The 22731-nt window shown below is 41.9% G+C and overlaps 1 protein-coding gene across 1 annotated transcript in view; it reads left to right on the top strand.

Annotated features, from left to right (window-relative positions):
- Positions 1 to 318: 318 nt before the first annotated feature.
- The window catches only part of LOC139736855 (uncharacterized), a 43568-nt gene continuing 21155 nt past the window's right edge, over positions 319 to 22731 (top strand). Inside the window, exon 1 of the mRNA XM_071647517.1 lies at positions 319 to 5041. Within this exon, the coding sequence (XP_071503618.1) occupies positions 319 to 5041 (4723 nt within the window). The remainder of the gene's footprint in view (positions 5042 to 22731) is intronic.

The following is a 22731-nucleotide window of genomic DNA, read 5'->3' as shown; positions in this document are numbered from 1 at the left end:
AAATACGGGCGCCATTGCGCCATTAAAAGTAACAGACCGATAGAGGGCGTATATCTACGCTATCATAATCAGCGTGCCGTATCACTAGGCCCTCGTATTTCTGTCTCCCTTTCATTTTTCCCCCTTTTTAGGGGGCACACAGGGGAAGAGATTAGAGGATTACATTACTCATCAGTGCATCTGCCCTTCTCTTTCAACCTGCAGATACCGTGTTCATTGTTGGCTATAGCACCTGAAGGTACGCAGCTCTGAAACAAAGAGACAGAGTTCTTATTTATGAACACGGTATTGTGAACTTAATTCGATCAACTCCCCAACATGCCTGCGGTTAGCTGCCCCATACCCAACTGTGACTACACCACACCAGACCTTGACGCCGCCATCGTAGCTGCCCTCCTCACTGCCATTCACACCTCTGGACAAGTTGCCAAGGTAGAGAAGGTTAAGAGGCCAACGGTTGCTGCCGCTGGTACCAGCGACGAATGGAACTACTTCACGTCAAGGTGGTCCGACTATGTGGATGCCACCAAGATCACAGGGAAAGACAGGGTCGTACAGCTCCTTGAATGTTGCGATGAACCCCTCCGGAAGGACCTCACAAGAGCCGCTGGTGGCAGCCTCACCAACAAAACTGAGGACGAGGTGCTGGCAGCCATCAAGAAGCTTGCGGTTCGTGAGGAGAACACCATGGTCGCCCGTGTAACGCTCCACAACATGCGTCAAGATAGAGACGAGACAGTTCGCAGCTTCGGAGCTCGCCTACGAGGTCAGGCAGACATCTGCAAATTCATCATAGCCTGCCCCTCCTGTGGTGCAGATGTTAATTACACTGACACAATTATGCGGGATGTGCTAACCAGGGGAATCGCCGACTCTGAAATCCAACTCGATCTCCTAGGCGACAAAAAACAAGATATGGGCCTAGAAGAAGTCTTCCAGTTCATTGAGGCGAAAGAGGCTGGTAAACGCTCCGCCTCCTCACTCCTTGACTCGCACACGGTGGAAGCAGCCAGCAGTTCCTATAGGAAAGCAAAGCAGGCACATCCCAAGGAACGGCAAGAACTATGCGCCTACTGCGGAAAGAAGGGGCACGGACGGAGCGCTCCCACTCGAGTCCGCAAGTCGCAGTGCCCAGCATACGGACATAAATGCGGACACTGCGACAAGTTTCATCATGTCGAGGATGTCTGCCGCAGCAAAGGCAAGCCAAAGGTCCCACAGTCGCCCTCTATGGGCGAGCAGGAAGGGGCCATCTTTGACGCCCTGTGCACCATTCGCGATGTTGGACACCCACCCGGCCTCCCCATTGACCACCATGTATATGACGACATTTCCAAAGCATGGCACAGGAAGAGATCGAAACCTCAACCTTACCTCAACGTGACCGTGCAGGCTGTCCCAGGGGACTACCAAGCTCTCGGCTTTAACCTCTCATCCCCCTCGCAAACCAGTGCCATCCCAGCCATGGCGGACACTGGGTGCCAGAGCTGCCTCGCCGGTCTGAAGGTCCTCCACCGCCTCGGGCTACGCCAGCAAGATCTCATCCCAGTTACCATGGAGATGCACACTGCAACTAATGGTGGCATTGCGATCCTTGGTGCTGTTCCTCTACGCCTATCGGGCAGGAATCCCCTTGGCCACGTCGTCGAGTCTCGGCAACTGACTTACATCACAGACAGTCCTGACAAGCTCTTCCTCAGCAAAGAGGCCTGCATCGATTTGGGGATCATCCCTGACAGCTTCCCCACTCTTGGCATGGCGCCAGGTGCACCCCAATTGGACAAGGCCGCCACCCTTAAGGAGGCCCCCGAAAAGATCGCCTGTACCTCCCCTCGACGCCAACTGCCCCCACCGCCTCCTACCGAACTGCCATTCCCTGCAACTGCGGCAAACCGGGTGAAGCTCCAACAATATCTTTTTGACTATTACCAGTCCAGCACATTCAACACGTGCGAGCATCAACCCCTGCCGCTCATGGACAGCCCCCCTATGAAATTGATGGTGGACCCAGATGCGGAGCCAGTCGCCCATCACACGCCTGTGCCAGTCCCGCTCAATTGGCGGGATGCCGTCAAGGCTGGCTTAGATCACGATGTACAGTTGGGTGTACTGGAACCCGTCCCCATTGGAGAGCCCGTTACCTGGTGCCACAGGATGGTGGTGTGTGCTAAGAAGGATATTAAACCACGTCGAACAGTTGACCTCCAGGCTCTCAACGCACACGCTACCCGTGAAACACATCACACACCATCGCCCTTCATCCAGGCACGATCCGTTCCTCATGGCAAGAAAAAGACCGTACTTGATGCATGGAACGGTTATCACAGTGTCCCCTTATGTCCCGAGGACCGACACCTCACCACCTTCATTACTCCGTGGGGCAGGTACCGCTACAAGACAGCCCCTCAAGGGTATATTGCCTCTGGAGACGGATACACCAGGCGGTATGATGAGATTGTCTCCAGCATCCACAACAGGACGAAATGTGTCGACGACGTCCTCCTGTGGGCTGACACGCTGCGGGACAGTTTCTTCCAGGCTGTCGAATGGCTGGATATCTGCGGCCGCAATGGGATCACCCTCAATCCCAAGAAGTTCACGTTTGGCGCAGATGTCGTGGAATTCGCTGGATTTGAGATTACTCCAGACAGTGTTCGCCCATGCCAGAAGTACTTACAGGCAATCCTTGACTTCCCTACGCCTACTGACATCACGGACGTGCGCTCCTGGTTTGGTCTCGTCAATCAAGTGTCCTACGCCTTCAGTATGGCTGAGAAGATGCTACCATTCCGTGAACTGTTGAAGCCTAAAACACCCTTCGTGTGGACTGCAGCCCTCCAGAGAGCATTCGACGAGTCCAAAGCTGCTATTGCCAGTGAGATTGAAGAAGGTGTGCGCATTTTTGACCCAAGCAAACTCACCTGTCTTGCCACGGACTGGTCCAAGGATGGCATTGGCTTCTGGCTCCTGCAAAAACACTGCAGCTGCAATGACGTTGAACCCTTCTGCTGCAATTCGGGCTGGAAGATCACCCTCGTCGGCAGCAGGTTCACTCATGCCGCTGAGACACGCTATGCTCCAGTGGAAGGCGAAGCCCTTGCTGTCGCTGACGCCCTGGACAAGGCGAGATATTTTGTCTTGGGCTGTGAGGACCTCATCATAGCGGTTGATCATAAACCCCTCCTCAAGATCTTCGCAGACCATGCCCTTCAGGACATCCCAAATCCCCGCCTGAGGAATTTGAATGAGAAAACCCTGCGCTACAGGTTCCGCATGGTTCATATTCCCGGCGTCAGGCACCGTGCCACAGACTGTCTTTCTCGCCACCCAACTGGTGAACCTGAAAAACTGCACCTGCCTGATGACATTGCCACGATCGCATTGACCCCCGCCACGTTCCTGCATTCCGCAACCCTCATGACGGGTCTCCGCACCATGACCCCCCACGACAACTCTGTCGAGGTTTGCATGCTCTCCTCTGTCACATGTGCCCTGGAATCCCTCCACTTGAAGTCAGTCACGTGGGACAGGGTCCGTACTGCCACAGCCAGTGATGACAACATGCAGGCGCTCCTCAATGCTATCGAAGCTGGCATGCCGGAATTTCGTCATGAGCTCCCCACAACTATCCGGGAATACTTCCCTTTCCGTGACGCACTTTCTGCAGTTGATGGTATCATCCTCTACAAGGATCGCATTGTCATTCCACCATCTCTCCGGGAGGAAGTCCTGGCTCATCTGCATGCTGCACACCAAGGTGTCACCTCCATGACTGCCAGAGCGGAGTCCTCCGTCTTTTGGCCTGGGATCACTCCAGCCATCGCGGCCCTCCGTGCACAGTGTCACCAATGCAACAGGATTGCACCCTCCAACCCGAGTGCACCACCAACTCCTCTGCTGTCTCCGGCCTACCCCTTCCAATGTGTCTGCGCAGACTACTTTCACTACAGAGGCTGCAACTACTTGGTCATTGTAGACCGCTACTCCAATTGGCCAATCGTTGAGCGATCCACTCAGGGAGCACCTGGACTCATTTCTTGCCTGCGACGGACATTCGCCACCTTTGGGATTCCAGACGAATTAGCATCAGATGGTGGACCTGAATTCACGGCAGTTACCACGCGCTGCTTCCTCAAGGACTGGGGTGTTCATCACAGACTTTCTTCTGTCGCATATCCATATAGCAACTGTCGGGCTGAGGTAGCTGTCAAATCTGTGAAGCGCCTTATCATGTCCAACACCAGCCCCACAGGTGCCCTGGACACTGATGCCTTCCAACGTGCCATGCTACAGTACCGAAACACGCCCGATAGGGACACCAAGTTGTCTCCGGCTATGTGTGTCTTTGGCCATGCCATCCAAGACTTCATCCCTGTTGCTCCTGGCAAATACTTACCGCACCAGACATGGCGTGAAACCCTGGTAGCTCGGGAAGAGGCACTTCGCACCCGCCACATGAGAGATGTGGAACGTTGGGCTGAGCATACCAAACGACTCCTCCCCCTTGCTGTTGGAGACCATGTCCGGATTCAGAATCAGACAGGACCACATCCACTTAAGTGGGACAGGACCGGGACTGTAGTTGACGGTTCTGGGAGGGTCACCCTCCGTAACAGGAAATTTCTTCGGAAGTATGTCCCTGTTCAACAGCGCCCACCCCCACCGACTATGGAGGTCGACATCTCTGCTCCTCGCCGGCCAGCACCCATACCCCTCTCCAACCTTGCGAGATGCGTACCACCCTCACCACACCCAACCGGCGCTGCTGATGTTCCCCACTGCAACCCTGAACCAGTTCCCAGTGATCCTCCACTTCAGATGACAGCCAGTGATGCTTCTCCTAGACGGCGTCATCTCCATACGGCCATCCCCCCCCCCCTACTGCTGACTGCCCAGGGACGCCACGCGAGACACCTCCCACACCTCCTGACCCGGTTCCAGCTCCTGCACTCGTCGCTTCCCCCTCGCCTGGCACCCCTGCTGCACCCCGACGCTCTGCCCGTCGCACCAGACAGCCTGCTTGGCACTCGGATTACTCCATGTGATTTCAGCCATGCAGTTCCCTTGAAATTGTTGTTGTGTTCCTGCGTTATAGTTGTGCTTACCAGCAGTTTTGGATTCTGAACATTGTTCTAACTTTGGTTTGTTTTCGCGTTTCGTATTATGGATTTTACTCTTTTGCCTACGGAACTTTATGGACCTATTCCCAGCGTTATTATTACTACACCACGGTATTACTGGATCAGTCTTTGTCACGTTTTGGACTCTTGACATTTTCTTCGCGCCAAAGACTTGGGGGGAGATAGAGGATTACATATCTCATCAGTGCATCTGCCCTTCTCTTTCAACCTGCAGATACCGTGTTAATTGTTGGCTATAGCACCTGAAGGTACGCAGCTCTGAAACAAAGAGACAGAGTTCTTATTTAGAGATGAACTTAGGATCTCGGTTTGTCATACAGAAGTATCATTCCTGTCTAATCCCGAAATGCATTTGAAGAAAATTTAATGTCATTTATTTTCCAATCTGCAGTCCCACAAAGTTTGAGCTTAAGTAGCACAAACTATGTTTCGGGAGGGAGAGCAAAAGAGATAGACGACGTTTGTCAGCTCAAACACAAACTTTGAGGCACCACAGATTGAAAAGTAATGACATTACTTCAATTTTTTTAACGCATCGATAGAAAATATACTTCTTGTGATATTTTGAGGTCTGAAACACAATTCTACCGCTCTGTGCCTCATTAAAGTGAAGAAAATGAAAGGAAGGTACAGATCGCTCCATAGGCTCACGTGTTAAGAAGCTCGCGGTATTATTACTAAAATGGCCGCCGTTGGGCTCCATGTGGGGATTCATGGCGTACTACACCCGCGAAATCGCGAGAGCACGCCCCATTAGCGTAGCTTCTATACTCTTTGCTCCTGAGTTCCTCGCCTCCAGCTCAAGATTGCTTTGGAGGGCTCACACCCATAAATATTTCCCCATAGGGATGTGTGTTAAAAATCAAATCTCAAAAAATTATGTAAAATAGCTAGGAGAAATGAGGTGTTTCAGCTTCACTGTCCTGGATAAGTGAGGTATACCCTTTCATCCATCAAATTTTCAGGGTGGATTCTTCAGTCCAAATTCTGCCAGGGGTCCGCAAAGCCAGATTACGAGTTCTTGTCACTCAAAAAATCTCCTATTTTCCGTACACGTACCCAATGAAATATAGTCCCCTCAAATTCCATCAGAAAAGCTTTCATCTTCCAACCAAAATGCTGTTTGTAGAGGAATTCATACTCAATATCTATACAGCTATTCATTTTTTTGCCAAACTACATTATAGATTTTTAATCCATGATTTCCTTCATTCATTTTGGTATCTTTGGTACGAATTTGTGAAGGGGTCTGGGACATTCCATTGTATTTACGGGTGTGAGCCCTGGAGTGGAGGTTGCATACCGTACGGACTCTGAGGGCGCTCTGCATGATGCGAAACAACATCATATTGCTTCCAGATGGAGAAAGAGAGAGTGCCAAAGGCTGGACCCCGTTTACAGTGCGAAGCTCGGCCGCGGCTCGGCCGCGGTCGAGCCCGCCTTCATTTCAGTTTAAACGCGCAACGGCCAAATGCGGGGCCAAAATTGGCCGCGCATTTGGCCACGCTCTGGAGGTGGTCTCGGGCGAGCCCGGCCCTTTCTCAGTGTAAGCGCAAACTGGGCCAAATGCGGCCCAATTTTAGTCTGGCTTCCAAACCCTCTGCTCGTACTATTTCGTTATTCAGGATATTAACCCCCTCAACGTCGAAAACTAGTATAGTTTAAGGTGGTTTTGTCCTGCAAAGGATTTTTCCTTCGGCAAAGTTTTTTGCCCGAACGGCGACTTCGTCGCCACGGAATCCAGTTGACAAAGGGTCTGAAAACCAGACTATACCAAATTGCGTTTGTTTACAAGCAGAGCGCCACTACGACAAAATATTGAAAGGTTTGAATTAAAAGCGCGGCCGAGCCCGGCAGTGTAAACGGACAAAATTGCGGGGCTCGGCCTCGCAATTGAGGCTGGACTGGGCCGCGGCTCGGCCCAGCCCTGCACTGTAAACGGAGTCTTAGAGCGAAAAAGGTCAAGATTGAAGAGTTACAGAGAATTATAAGGGAATACCGTATTATCATCATTACACTCTACAAAAATCCAGGTCAGAACTGACCCGAAACCGGGTCCTTTGGGGTCACTCCGGGTCAAAAGTGACTTGGAATTTTATCATGAAAACCCGAAATAGGGTCACCCTGACCCAATTCATCACTCTGAATGGGGTCATATCTGACCCCATTCCTTGTCATATCTGACCCGGAATGGGATGTGACCCCAACGGACCCTTTCTGGGTCAGTTCTGACCCGGATGTTTTAACAGTGTATTATTGATGTTAACAAATTCTTTAAACAGCCCGCAGATTTTCAGTGCCATAATAAATCCGCTGTAAACTGCCAAATGGAACACATTGTTGTCCGTAGAGCAGCTTCGAAATTCCATTTTTTTTTCATACTCAATTCCATTATACCTTTCAGTTCAATTCAATTCATGTTTAGTTGATTTCTGCATTCCGTTATCATTACAATGTATAACAAGGTTAGACAATAATATGTCATAAAACGTATGAATTGTTACACATTGTGAGGTACGATAGTTTAAAGAAAATATGGGGAGAAAAATATTCAACAATGCCAAATTGAATGTTTGTTCATTTTTACATCTGGGACGATGGCTGGATAGCCCATATTCAGCTGTGCAATGCTGGTCTTCCATGGGGTCCAGTCAGATGTGAGGCAGGACCACTTCACCGGGTTATAACAAACACCCTGCTCTTTGCGATGAATGAATGAAGCGGGATCTTTTACGCGCATGAGTTGTGACTCTCTCATACACGGGACCTCCGTGTCCTTTCCGAGGGACAGAGTGTTTTACTGTACCTCTTGCCAGAGGGGACGGTATGATTACACACAACATTGCTCAGTCCAGACTCGGGTTCGAACCCGGCTCCTTAGGATTGTGAGGCAGACGCGCTACCGACTGAGCCAACTCACCACCCTGAATGTAAATTGTGCGATAAGGAACATTTCAAATTAGACTAAAATTACTTTAATGTATACAATATTATTTGAAATTGGAAATGCAGGGACCATCTTCAAAAGCAAAGCTTAATTGGTAGTGTAAATGATTCCATATCATATGAAATGAAAGAAAAATCTTAGGAAATCGCTATTTTTAATCATTTCTATCAGACCTGATATATCTATTGTTTGGATACCTTTTTGTCACATAAAAAGGAATAAGAGGACTATTTTACGGCTTTTCGAAAACTATAATTACATCATATTTTGGTACTTCAACATATTATGGTCAACAAAGCACTATTTCATTTACTATTACATTGTTGACTGACTTTCAACAACGACAACAACAAACACACACACACGCAAAATCCGACAGATGTGGTTGTTAGTTTAAGGTACATTGAATCAAAAAAGAAAAAAATGTTCTCTTTAAGCCGAACAAGTCTTCAACCAAAAGACGACAGAGAGTCTGTATGATCAATATGGAATAATGATTTTAAAGTTTTTGCTATCTGTAGTTCGAATATTCGTTTGCTATGTGGCATTTCTTGGTAATATCAAAGATTTGGCAGACACAACTCATTGGAACTTCATCAGTTCATGCTTCATTTTTTCTTTCATTGCAATGTCGTAACTTTAATTTTTCCCCCATGACGATAATTGTTGCAATGATTACGAATATTTCACTTGCTTATTCACTTATTCCACTTCCATTGACAAGTTTTCCATGAAGTCGTTGCAATGTTTTTATAATGCGCAAGGTATAACAACAACCAAAGATATAACACACATTAGAGTGGAATGTCAAAGCTATACCTTGAGATTGATATTTCATAAATCCATAAGATGATCTTATGCTATAGGTCATAAAGGTAAATTCGTATGATATGTGTGCGAGCTAATTTCTAGGCAAAACTATTCATTTAAACGAAATGTGTGTTTAAGATCGTTAATGACTTTGGAAGATGATACATTCGAGTATTACATTCCAGTAACCAGCCGATGTAGCGTTGATGTTGTTTTCGTTACGATTTGATTGCTTTTCCGAAGGCCATCCAGCTGAACCTGCTGCTTCTACTGTCGTTAGGTGGCGTTAATATTCTGGGAAGGAAATTAGTACGAGCAGACAGTTTGGAAGCTACATTGTGTCTTCGCAGTCATGACCGTTAGTGGCAATACTTCAACACCTTATACTATTCTATACTATACTATACTATACTATATTATTCATGCAAATATTAACCAAATGTTACAAGGATACAATGCATAACTGTGTGCGGATTTTTTTTTTCTACTCCTTGTCCCATTTGACTGGAGTACAAAATAAATTTGCATTTTTTTTTCAATTCAAAATTATTTTACTTTCACATTAAGTAATACAAAGTAATAAACCTAACGCTTACATGAGTACATAACATCAAAAGGAACTTTGAATCACGTAATTTTCAACAAAACATGAATACAATTATTATAATGATATCAACTCTGGTTTGAATAAATAAACAAGTAAGCATGACAATCTTAATCTACAACTTTACATGGAAAAAGGAATTCACAAGAAAAGCATAGCTTGTAAAATTTGTGAATTACTCTAGAAGGTGAGGGCATCTCACGATCCGTCAGGGACTCCATGTATAAAATTTTGATATCCTGATGTCAGGCGAAATAATCAGAAAATAAAAAAAGACAAGGACAAAAACAAAAGCAGGGACGGAACAGACAGAAAATAAACCTATAGATAGGCATGACAAAGAAAGGGAGGGAAACAAAAGAAGACAATGTCTACATTCAGTTATCTGGAAAGGTAATCAAGGCATGGGGAAGAAATTGAAATTCTATACGAATTTGGCTTAAAAGCAAAACTCTTAATTATCAAAAAAAATACTCATCATTAATTTATTTATTCATTGTCATGAAAATAACCCAAAAAATCAATTTTCTATTTGCTTGTTTGTTTGTTTGTTTGTTTGTTTACGTGAGGATGACAAAAGATGTTTTCAGTTTTGATTTGAAGGAAGAAAAAGTCAGAGCATCTTTTAGAGTATTATAAAAGCTGTTCCAGAACCTCGGGCCAGTAAAAACGAATGTATATTGGGCGAGATATTGTACGTAGTAATGGTAAATGATATTCACCGGAACGTCGAGAGGATAATTGTGTACAGCATCATTTCGTCGAAAGATTTGATCAAATATTTGTGGTAAACTTTAATTATCATATTTGAACATAAATTGACCCAACTGAAATAAATCATTTATCTTTAATAACTTATTACCACAAAACAAATTATCAGTGTGAGCACACGGATTTAAATTAGAGATTACTCTTAACGACTTTTTTTTTGCAATAACATTTTTTTTTCTCAAAGGAATTGATGTGTTGCCCCACACTAAAATCTCATAAATTAAATACGGTAAAATAAAAATGGAGTGGGGTGGGCGGAACAAAAAGATTGGAATCATCTGCAAACATTATAAACGATAATTTCGAAGATCTATGAAATTCATTAATATAAATCATAAAGAGCAGTGGGCCTAATAAACTACCTTGTGGAACACCATAATTTATATCTAACATCTGAGAGTTTATATTGTTAAAAGTCACAAATTGTTTTCTATTAGATAGGTAGCTCCTGAACCACTCCAAGGCCTTCTCACGAATTCCATAATGATATAATTTGCTGAGTAGTATTTCATGATTGATAGTGTGGAAGGCCTTGGAGAAGTCCGGGAAGATACCTACCATATGACAAAACATTATCTAATGCATGTGTCGCTTTTTCTACAAACGAAAGTAGAGCATGTGATGTGATATGGCTTTCACGAAAAACCAAATTATGAATCAGTAGATATATGATTTGCTTGGCAAAATCTAGATGTTCTAACATATTTAATTCTTTCTAAAACAGTTGACATACTTGATAATAAAAAAATGGGCCTGTGATTATCAACATCACTTAATTTTGTCCCCCTTTTTAAACACTGGGACAACCTTAGCTATTTTCATATTGTCGGGTACAACATCAGCCGAGATAGATAGATTAAAAATGTGGACAAGGGGATCAACGACATAAACAATAATACTTTTCAGTAAACGGTTATTAATACCATCAAAACCAGAATTTTTCTTATCAAGAAGATCACATACAATTTTGAAAACTTCTTCTCTATGAGTTGATACAAGAAAAAATATTGGATTGGGGTTAGACGCACCTAAGAAGTCATTGAATGTTTTATGCGTCGGGTGAACATTCCGCCCTAAATTTTTACCAACTGAAGAGAAATGCTCATTAAAAGTTTCAACTATATCAGTTGACTTCTCACAGATAACGTAACCACATCTTATTTTTTAAACTTTAAAAGTATTTTCAGATATATTCATTACATCTGGATAGTTATATTCTGCGTGCGCTATAACTTTTGTCATGCACTGCAGGTCTGTATCATAAATATATATATATTATATATATATATATATATATATATATATATATATATATATGTGTGTATATATGTAACCCTGCACCACCAAACCAACAAAACGTCGCCAGAAATGGATTTTTAGGGAGGGGCAGTTTCTGAAAGAGCAGACTCTAAGCTTTAAAATGATGTATAATCTAAATACTAGAAAGAAAGCACACACTCTGGAAAAGTGTGAACTGAGAAAAGAGGCCCTGAAGTACAGGGTCTATTCAAGCGCTTAATCTTTCACCAAGCTGCGCTAGCTGTACAATGAAAAGGACAAAAAACAGGATGTCACCCACCGGAGCAACAACAATGAAGGGATTATTAGATTAAGCTGAAATCACGCATGTTCTATTAACACATTCTATCCATGATTAATGCCAATTTACAACACAGTAGCATTATCATTTCAAAAGTTATTAGACTTGAAAGTGAAGAGGTTACAAACAATTTCAAGAAATGAAAAGGGTATCTAATACATACCTGATCATTCTTATACTCTCCCCCAAAAAGGGGTTGTAAAAAAAATGCTGAAAACACACTTTCCCATTCGTGTCATGATCCCAAACTAAAGAATATTGTAGAAGAAAGATAGCTCTTTCAGAAAATATGAAAAACACTCAAGATTGATTTGGGTGACCCATTTCAGCTGTTTTGAGTCCTTACGTAAAATCAAGGGGTGCGGTTTTTTGTTTGTTTTGTGGTGCACGGTCACATAATCTACACATCTACCATTTGTATTAATTTACAGTTTTCTCCACAAGTTATTTCTCTTGCCTTCTCCCCTCAGGTCTACACTTTAACCTTTTTTCAATCTCTCATTTTTGGCATTTCTCCTACAAGAACCTTTTCTGGATTTAACTGTCATCAATTTTCCTCTCCATTTTTTTTTCTCTCCTCTGCAGCATTTATTTCTAGGATCCACCCAAGCTCCCTCTCCTTTACTTCTTGAATTTCAATTTGTTCTTTTTCTTCTTTTTTTTTGTTTTCTCCCCCTCTCTTTCTCTCTCTTTCCCTTCTCTCAACATAGTCTCATCTCCTCTACTAATTACCTTCCTTCACGGGATTATTCGTCCTTTCTCCATTGATTCCGCATTCCATAGTCCACACTGTTCGCCGATTTCGTTCTTCTCTTGGTTTCATGAATCTTCACTTCTCTCTCTTATCTCCATGATTCTCCAACATTCAACTCCTCCCTCTTCTTCTTCCCTTCTATTTCATCTTTCCCCTTCTACAGATGTCCGAACATCTTACTTGATTCTCACTCTATTCTTCCTTACCACTCTCTCTGTTCCTTTCTCTGCCGTCTCCACTAATGCAACTTCAACTTCTAGCCCATTACTGTCCTCCACTCTTCACTTTTTGCCCCCTTACAACCCCCATATGTCGATTCCCTCTTCAATTATCCTCTTTCTAGGCTCTTCTGCCAAACAACGATCCGGTTAAGGACTACATACACATGGTGTCACCGCAAATATTTTCTTCTCATGTACTTCACCATGCAAACCTTCAAACAACACATAAGCATATGTTTACTTCTCAAAATTCAAAATTAGATGTACATCAAGTCATATGTGGTGGGTTTTTATTTTTCCATTTGACTGTGAACACATTATTATGATCCAATACGTGGTTGCCATATGATAACAGTATTGATAAACTATTATGATATGCAGCTATGTTTCCTTCTAAAAAAAAAATAAGTAAATAAAGAGCTGGTGTAGTTATATGAGTTGTTTATCATGTTAATACCGACATGTCCAATTATCATAGACAAAACAAAACTACATCTTCAGGACGGGAAAAGTATTGGGTACTGTGGAACATTTCAAAGAATTGTTTTTCTTCGATTATGTAACTAATAGAGATACAGGGGAGTAGTAGCTAAATATAACATACATAGATGGTCTGGACGTCCAGTGTGATGGTCTCGACTGCTTAGACATGTGTTATGGACGATATTCATTAATAAAGTATAAATGAGTAAAAAAAAAAATCTAACATCTATGGCCAGTGAACGAGCGGGTGTTTTGGAGGAGAGAATGTAACCCCTCCTCCTCCTCCTCCCCCCCCCCCCAAACACACACACACACACACACTAACACACACACACAAACACACTAACACACGGAGAGCATTTTGCATTCTCAGGATTGAAAATCGGGGGTTTGGTGAGCAGTTTTGTTGGAACATCGGGAAAGTTTTCAAGCAAGGTAGTAAGACGACAAAGAAGACATTGACGCTACCATAGTAATTTTATCAAAATTACGAAGAAAAAGAAACAATAACAAACACAACCATTACACTTCATTTCATTATGACCTCAAGGCCTTTGCCGATTTTATTTTAGTCATTGCCTTCATCATTGTTGTGTTCATCATTTATTTTCCCTTCTTCAGCAGCTCAAGAACATACTGCACTTCACGTTTCGTCACGTCTCGCACTACAAGAGAAAGGGAATCCAAGCAAAAGTTTAGAAAATGCATCAAATCATTCCTCAGCGATGGGGTTTGTCGACTAAAAAAGAAATCAAAGAATCACTGTATCATTTCCTTTCTTCAACGTCAATTTCAATAAGAATGTAAATCCGCAAATGTTATTCAAAGAGGTTTAGGCAGAATTAATTTCTTTCCAAAAATCGGGTTGAACAAAAGAAATCTGTATAGTTTATAATGCATATACCAAATAAAAGTAGGCTTTTCCTTACAGCCAAACAAGCTAGCTTTCATGTAGTTCCCGTCATACTTCTCTTTGTTCAACCTCATTTCGATTTTGACCAGTCATCATTACAATTGCTGTGTTATCACCATGTATATCGTTTGTTTTCTGCACATTGTTTACAAGGTAAAAGAACTTGTATCATTATTTCTGTTGTAATGTTCATAAATGAGAAGTATGAAAATAAAATGAATTGAAATGAAATATTTGATAGACAGATATTACAATACATTATTGCATTCTCTTCCATGACATGTTCCATATTGCAGGGATTCTCGAAATAAACATATGCAATGATAGTCTTTAAGACTGACCACCCTTTCATAATGTCAAAGCGACTAAAAGCTCTAATCAGGTTCAACACACACACACAGGCGCGCCGGAAGCAGTTTTGGATTGGGGGGGGGGGGGGGGCAAACATTGGAGGGGGCTCAAGATTAGACCATGCATATGTTACACAATATACACATACACACGCACACGCACACAAATCTATTATATATATACATGTATATATATATATATATATATATATATATATATATATGTAAAGTGGCGTACGGTGGGTCGAAACATGGGGGGAACCATAAAGTAATTTTAACGGTCTGTATGCTTGTGCGTGTGTGCGTGAGCAAAAATGGGACTACAATACATTACGGAATGTGATACATTCAACGACGCAGTCATTGAAGAACATTGTAAGTTTTCCTTACATGGAATATGGAATGACGGTGTGAAACGATCGACAAATTCAACTGTCAGCAACATAAGGTGAATGGCATAACAATAAAATGCGAGCGAGCGAAGTCAAAATTTTGATATTCTACAGTTCCAAAACTGGAGTTTTATTCGTAGCTACATATTTCGCTTTGAAATAAATGGGGGCGCATCGGGCGCAACTGCTGGCAATTATTGGCAGCAACATTAGGAGAATGGCATAACGATTCAATGCGAGCGAGCAAAGCGAGCGAGCTTGAGAATTTTGACATTTTACAGTCCCCAAACTCCCGTTTGTAGCTATATCTTTCGCTTTGGAAATTAAGGGGGGGCATCGGACGCAACTGCTGGCAGCAACATTAGGAGAGTGGCATAACGATTCAATGCGAGCGAGCGAAGCGAGCGAGCTTGAAAATTTTGACATTTTACAGTCCCAAAACTCCCGTTTGTAGCTATATTTATCTTTCGCTTTGGAAACTAAGGGGTGGGAGCATCGGGCGCAACTACTGGCAATTACTGTCAGCAACATTAGGAGAATGGCATAACGATTCAATGCGAGCGAGCGAAGTGAGCGAGCTTGAAAATTTTGACATTCTAGAGTCCAACAACTGCCGTCGCAGCTATGTTTTTCGCTTTAGAAATTAAGGGGGAGGCGCACTGGGCTCAACTGCTGGATGCGAGCGAGCGAAGCGAGCGAGCTTGAAAATTTTGACATTTTACAGTCCAAAAGCTGCCGTTTGTAGCCATATTTTTTCCCTTTTATTCATATATATACATATTTATTGTATTTTCTTTGTTTATTCATTTATTTTTATTATCACTATTATTATTATCATTATTTTATTATCATTTTTTTTTTTTTGGGGGGGGGGCTTTTTGGGGGGGCAAAAATGCGTTTTGCCCCCCCACTTTTTGGATTGGGGGGGGGGGCGGCCGCCCCCCCTGCCCCCCCCCCACTTCCGGCGCCTATGCACACACACACACACACACACACATACATAAACACAAAGTGAAAGTGTCCTGGATAATCAAGAATAATAATGGATATGGCAGGGCTCCACACTAACTTTTTTGTTTGGTAGCCCGATGGGGCCAACAAAATCCTCAATTTCATATTTTTGGTGGCCCGAGAGAAAAATTTTGTGGCCCGAAAAAAAATAAATAAAAAACATTAAAAGTCCTGTTTTTGTAATCAGTCAAATATCTAAGTTTTATCATAGTAAGAATTGTAAGTTGGACATATCTACTCATAAATAAACCTCAACAAACTCGTAATACTCACTCTCAGGCACTAATTCAGTCCTTTTCATCCATCCTTTAAACAAGTTTAACTGCTAATTTCCGGCGCAAAAAGTTACGAATTTATTGACATACTTTTCAAAATAATTTGGTGGCCCAAGGCGGGCCACTAAATTTGCCCGTTTTTGAAATTTGGTGGCCCGACTTTCTTTTTGGTGGCCCCGGGCCACCGGGCCACCGTTAGTGTCGAGCCCTGAATACGGTTATGCTTTAGATAATGAATTGGACATAATTATGTGTTTCTGCTACAATTTGGCTATACCGTCAACCCAATCCTTGAGAAGTCATAAAAAATCATTTCTTCTAATTTCATTTGATTTTTTTTCTTGTTTGTTTGTTTGTTTTCAGTAAATTACTTTCATATGGTTAGGGAGATAATTTCATGAATCAGGTCCAACACCAGATGCGCAAAGTTTTGTAAACCAACAGAATTCTCAAGTTATTCAAATAACTGTTATTAAAAAGTATACGTATTGAATATGAATGAATGTCTCCGCTTTGTGAACCTAACGTGTAATAACAGAGGGACAACACTGTTGAACTGAGGCAGAAGATGGACGGGGACGAGTGTTTTGTCACGTTCCTTGTACCATGCAGATATAAACAGTAGTTTCAAACAATGAAGCGTGTTGTCGTTTAATATCCTACATCGATTAAACATCCACTGCTGAGTAGTTTTGACATAATAGATAAAAACGATCTACGAGAAATTCCGAAATAATATATTAATGTATCCAGACCACTTTATCAGATGTATTTGTAAATCTTTAATGTGTTTGATTCTTTTCTCTATGAGAACCCCCCCCCCCCCCACGAAAAACAAATGAAGGAGTACGTGCAGCAAAAGTGAAAAACATAAAACCTCGGTTACGTACCTCCCGACGGTGGCGGAGGAGGATGGTCCCTTAGTAAAACTGCACCTGTTGAAGCAGATGGTTAGATGCAAGATGAGTTAAGACATCATCATCATCATGGCATACGAACAAATATAATTTATAGATATAAATGCATACGATACAATACAAATACAATTTATAGAAATACAATACCCACATAAGAAAGACGCATAACCGCGAAATATTGTTGTATTTATTTACCTATTTATTTATTTATTTATCTAACCACGAAATATCGTTGTATTCGTTGGTTCTCTGTCCATGTCACACTTTGTACCTTAAAAATCAATTATTTTGTGCATACTCGTACATAAGGGAACTTACTTTACAAGGCCTTTCTGGCTTTATTCAAGTTCTTTTTTTTTCATTTTCACAGATATATGTAAATGACTGATTATCTTTTTGTTCTGTATTGTAGAATTAAATACTGTTGTATTATTTTATCAGAGAATGAGATGAATAAACGAATTCTCGCTATCGCCAATGACGTAAAAAGTACCCGGATGTTGATTTAAGCGTCATTTACGGTGCATTGTGGGATAGTCCGGTAGCAAAATCACTTCCGTTCGTACGCGCGTGATACATGACTAATGCTATTTACACACACAACCGACTGTATTCTACGTGTACTTCCGGTTTTCTCAACTTGAATTACAGCTTTAATATGATTTGAAATTTCTCCATTCTTAAGAAATTGCTGTTAATACAACTATTGGTTGTTGCTGGGAAGCTGGCATGTGTTGTTCGCACGACAATAAATGAAAAAAATCCGCAGAAATAGAACCCTTACTGGCATGCGAGACGTGACGTGGCAGCGTGGGTGAAGTTTGCGGGTGACTCCACAGCGCAGTACGTGCACGCGCGACTTACTAGTAGTGGTAGTAGCACTAGGTAGTAGATAGGCCTAGTGCCTACGTACATTGTACGTACTTACTTCGAAGAAATTGCTTCGGAGACAGGATAAGTTCGAGATCACTGTTCGTTCCCGATTGTGTTCGCGACATTTCGACAGAGAACAAATAAAGACAAAAGATGGGCATTCCATGACGATATACTGTATATCCAGGTGGATGAATATTTTCCAGCATATTTTCAGCGTATGCAGAGATGACTGATCTGTGATGTGCACATCGATCGCATGATCAAGCAGTACCGGTATGTGTTAGCTTATGCGCTGCGTGCAGTGGTGCATGCTAATGCAAGGCCGGCCGCCGGCGGGCGGGGACTACAGTGTACGAGTATGACAGGCCTGGCCACTCGCTGGCTCGGGCGGTACAGCGGCCTACTGTACTAGTATCCGTGGTCGGCGCTGCGCTATAGGTAAGGTACAAGTACGCGCACGCTAGCGTTGTGCAAATAATGCCCCGCGCCGGAAGTGCCCTTGCTACCAAGTGCACTAAATCTTGACGAAAAAGCCACATCCGGGTACTTTTTACGTCATTGGCGATAGCGAGAATTCAATTGAATTGAATTGAATATCGTAAAACATTGTCCATTAAGGTAGTAATAAAATGCCCATGTGCACAGATATGGATACGTTACTTTTGATTCATTACCAAAAGAAAACTATATGCCTCTTCACATAATATATGAAAGAAATACACACAACAATGAAGAAAATGTCTGTATCAATAAGGAGCGATACATATCGATGATTAAAATCGCCAATAGAAATCCTGGTGCTTATGAGTCACCAAGTATAAAACGACAAAACAAATTTTCCGGGAAGGATAATACACTGCCATAATACACTAACTCTTACACAAAATCTAAGATAATACACATTTGGATGCGTATAACCTACCACGAGGAGGAGCCCGCTGCGGGAAAACAGCTGCATCTATTTCAGCAGAGGAGAAAAGTTGAGACAAGATGAGATAAAATATTACAATTTTATATCAAAGGTCGCACATAATTTCTCCAGATGCATTGGGAACGATAACTAACACACCTTTTAAAACAGATTAGTACATATGCCTACAACAAGCTAAAAATACATTACATCATGCGTTTGTGGAATAGGATATCCAGCAATGCAGTGACCATTTACGCCCTTGAATTCTAAAAAAACAAGCGTTACTTTTATTGTAGAATGTAGGGGTAATTTCGAACAAATCAATTCAAATGACATTAGAAAATTAACTAATGATATTGTAAAACGATTCAGATTGTAACCGATTTCAATTTCGACTTACCGCTTTCATTCGCGAACAAGGCACCGACAGCCAGAAGAGTCAGACATATAATGGTAAATTTCCTCATTTTAGCAGGAAACCGGTAGAAAACTCTCACGAGGATGATTACGATTCGACAAAATAAGTCGTATCTGATAAAACAATCAAGTTAAAATCTTTTGACTTCTTTTATCAGCTCACAGATCTCAGACACTTTTCACTACCAAAGTGCATCCACAGCAGCAAAACTCAACGATGTTATGAGACACAGTACTATACGTTCATCTCCTAAATACGGTGGTTTCAGGTTTTGTCAATTCCACAATTAGATTTTGACCTGCTATTCCATTCAGGTTCGACCTTGGTGTTACTGAATAGATAAAAGCGTAGAGATTTTAGGAGAATTATTCGCATGAATCAGAAGCGTGTCATGCATATGTAGAAATAACCAGACTTCAAATGCCTTTCAGATTTTACTACCATTATTCTTTTCTTTCTTTCTTTTTCTTTTCTTTTTCTTGGTAGAGCTGTTGTGAAAGTTTCCATGAAATGCTTGGAATGCATGTAGTCCGGTTGAGGCAACACATGAAAGTCCCACTATTTTGCAGAAGTTGGTCCGTTTATCTTTGTGGCCTGACAATATCATACTATTATTGTAGAGCTTTGTTGGCCAAGGAGAGTAGTAGGTCAAATGGATTTATCGATTATATCCTCTTTACTTCCGTCTAATCAACACAATGCGGACTTTCACAGTTGATTTTATTTTGGAACAACAAATAAAATGTCTCCACTGCTGGCTCTTAAAAAAGAAAACAAATCGAGCAAAGCCTATCAAGTGACATTACACCACATAGACAACTGAACCTCCAACCACCGTTAATGAAGGGAAAAACAGTTTTTGAGGGAAAGGGTTCCACTGTTGTGTCTTTTGTGTGCAGTGTACATTTACGCCAAAAAACAGTGCTTACATTGAAAATAATAGTTTCTATATTTCCGCATTTTTTTCATCCACAAATACTTTCACACAAAGTAAACTGAATAAAGATGCGTAGTATCGTTTGTATTGTCGTTTATGTTATCAAACACATATGATTAATGGATTTTTAAGTAGAAGGTTTTCTATGTCATTATCCAGCGCGCTGGTATCTTATATATGTTACGGCATAACGCCACCTTTCTGCTCAGTTACGGAATTTGGCTTGGGAAAATTCTATCATAACCATGTCCATTTTCATTTTTCGTTAATTCCTCTTGGTTGTTGTTGGTTTTCTTCTTCTTCTTCTTCTTCTTCTCCGCCGTGACAGATGCAGCTTTTCCACAACACCTGCTTTCTGCTGGAGGTATAGGTTGTCATGTTTAATAAAGGATTTGTTTTCATGCAGGACATCGTACCTAAAATCCATGCTTCTTCGGAAGTCTGTAATACAATCACACAAGAATATGAATAAATTTCGGAGGTGCTACCTTTTTGCCTATAAGATCTTTTCATTCTATAGATGCTAACAGAAACTGAAAAAGAGCGATAAAATGAGACGAAGTTTTTAAGTTTCCAGGTGCAAAATCTGTCCTCATTGTTGTTTCTTCATGGCACTACTATTGCCGCGTTGTCTCCTACCTGTCGCATGAAATGTATAGTGATAGTATAGGCACGAATAGTAAATTCGTTCAATTTTGGGCATGGTATTACTGCATATAAGAAAGGTTTTCTCATAAATTGATGAAGAGATTAGATTGAAGTATTATATGCATGAAGCAGTAAACGTGTTCATGCTTGCGTAGAATTAGACAATGAAAGAGGCTTTTCTGTAAGCTTTCATATTTTCCTCTTGGTAGAATTGTCAGCGCTATTCAATTTTGTAGGAAAAGTTTGGAATTCCAACCACGTTGACCGGTTGACGAAACATGAAAGCCCCCTATTTATTTTGCAGAGGACAATCCCATTCTCCTTTGTTGTGTGACACTGTTAACACTTTGTGTACCACGTTTATTTCCTGTCCATTGGTGTTTGTGTGTAATTTGTGCACATTTAACTTATTGGCACAGAAAGGGTTAATCTATCTCGCTAGTATGAAGAGAGGCGTATAGCAGTGTATCGCTGCATAAAAATGCACAGGAAAGCAAACTCGGATTCGAGGTATATTGTGTATAGGCCTACGCTGGATGACTGAAACTGTGAGATGCTTGGTGGGGACCAGAGCGTCTACCTTGGCTGTTGCAGCAGAAGAAAAATCTTGTTAAACAATTTCACTTGGGTGACTGAAGCTGTGAAGTGCTTGGAGGCGACCAGAAAGTCTACCTTGGCTGTTTAACAGCAGAAGGAAAACCTTCCTGAACAATTGCCAACAGCTTGGAAGCTTTTTGCCCACTCACAAAAAAAAATAAAAAATTAAAAAATTAAAAATAAAAATTTGTAATTACATATCTATCTAGTCCTCATTGTGGAAGCTCTGTTCATGCAGAAGGAAAGCTGAAAGGTTGAATGGAGATTTGTTTTCATGCAGAATCTATTTCACATCCTACACAAAAACCATGCATTAGTTGAAAGCCTACAACCACACGAGAATAAACCTCGGAGGAGTTCAGTAAAATGCTACTCTTCTTCCTTTTAGATCTTATCATTCCAAAAGAAGCTAATGGAAACTGAAGAAGCGATAAAATGGGACTCAATTTTTAAGTCTTACAAAATGCAGAAGTCTGTCCCCATTGTTGCAAGACTGTGTTCCAGCGTTATTTCTTCATGTCAATTGTATAATATTGACCATAATGAAATAGCACTGCTATTGTCGCCGATCTATTATACTTGTCAACTAAAGCATGATATGTACTGATAGTACATGCACGAATAGTATATTCGTTCAAGTTCGGGCATGGTAGTACTGCATATAATTAGTTTTCTCATAAATTGATGAAGAGATTCGATTAAAGTATTGTATGCGTGAAGCAGTAAACGTGGTCATGCTTGCGTAGAACTAGACAGTGAAAGAGGCTTTTCTGTAAGCTTTCATATTTTCCTCTTGGTAGAATTGTCAGAATAGAATTGAACAATAGAATTGTGCAATTTTGTATGAAAAGTTCGGAATTCCAACCACGTTGACCGGTTGACGAAACATGAAAGCCCCGTATTTATTTTGCAGAGGACAATCTTTTTCTCCTTTGTTGCTTTACACTCGGGGTGACACTGTAAATGAACATTGTATTAATTATTTGGATCACTAGGATGAGAAAAGGCGTATCAGTATATTGCTGCATAAAAAATGCACAGGAAAGCAAACTTGGATTCGGGGTATATAGTCAGCTGAGGATAGTGTATAGGCCTACGCTCGCTGGATGACTGAAACTGTGAGGTGCTTGGTGGGGACCAGAGCGTCTACCTT

Source organism: Diadema antillarum, unplaced genomic scaffold (assembly GCF_040938485.1).
Source record: "Diadema antillarum isolate AM-2024a unplaced genomic scaffold, OU_Dant_1.0 seq00000667_RagTag, whole genome shotgun sequence".
NCBI lineage: Eukaryota > Metazoa > Echinodermata > Echinoidea > Diadematoida > Diadematidae > Diadema > Diadema antillarum.
Note: the sequence above shows the minus strand (reverse complement) of the source record. Positions and strands in the feature narration are given on the sequence as shown.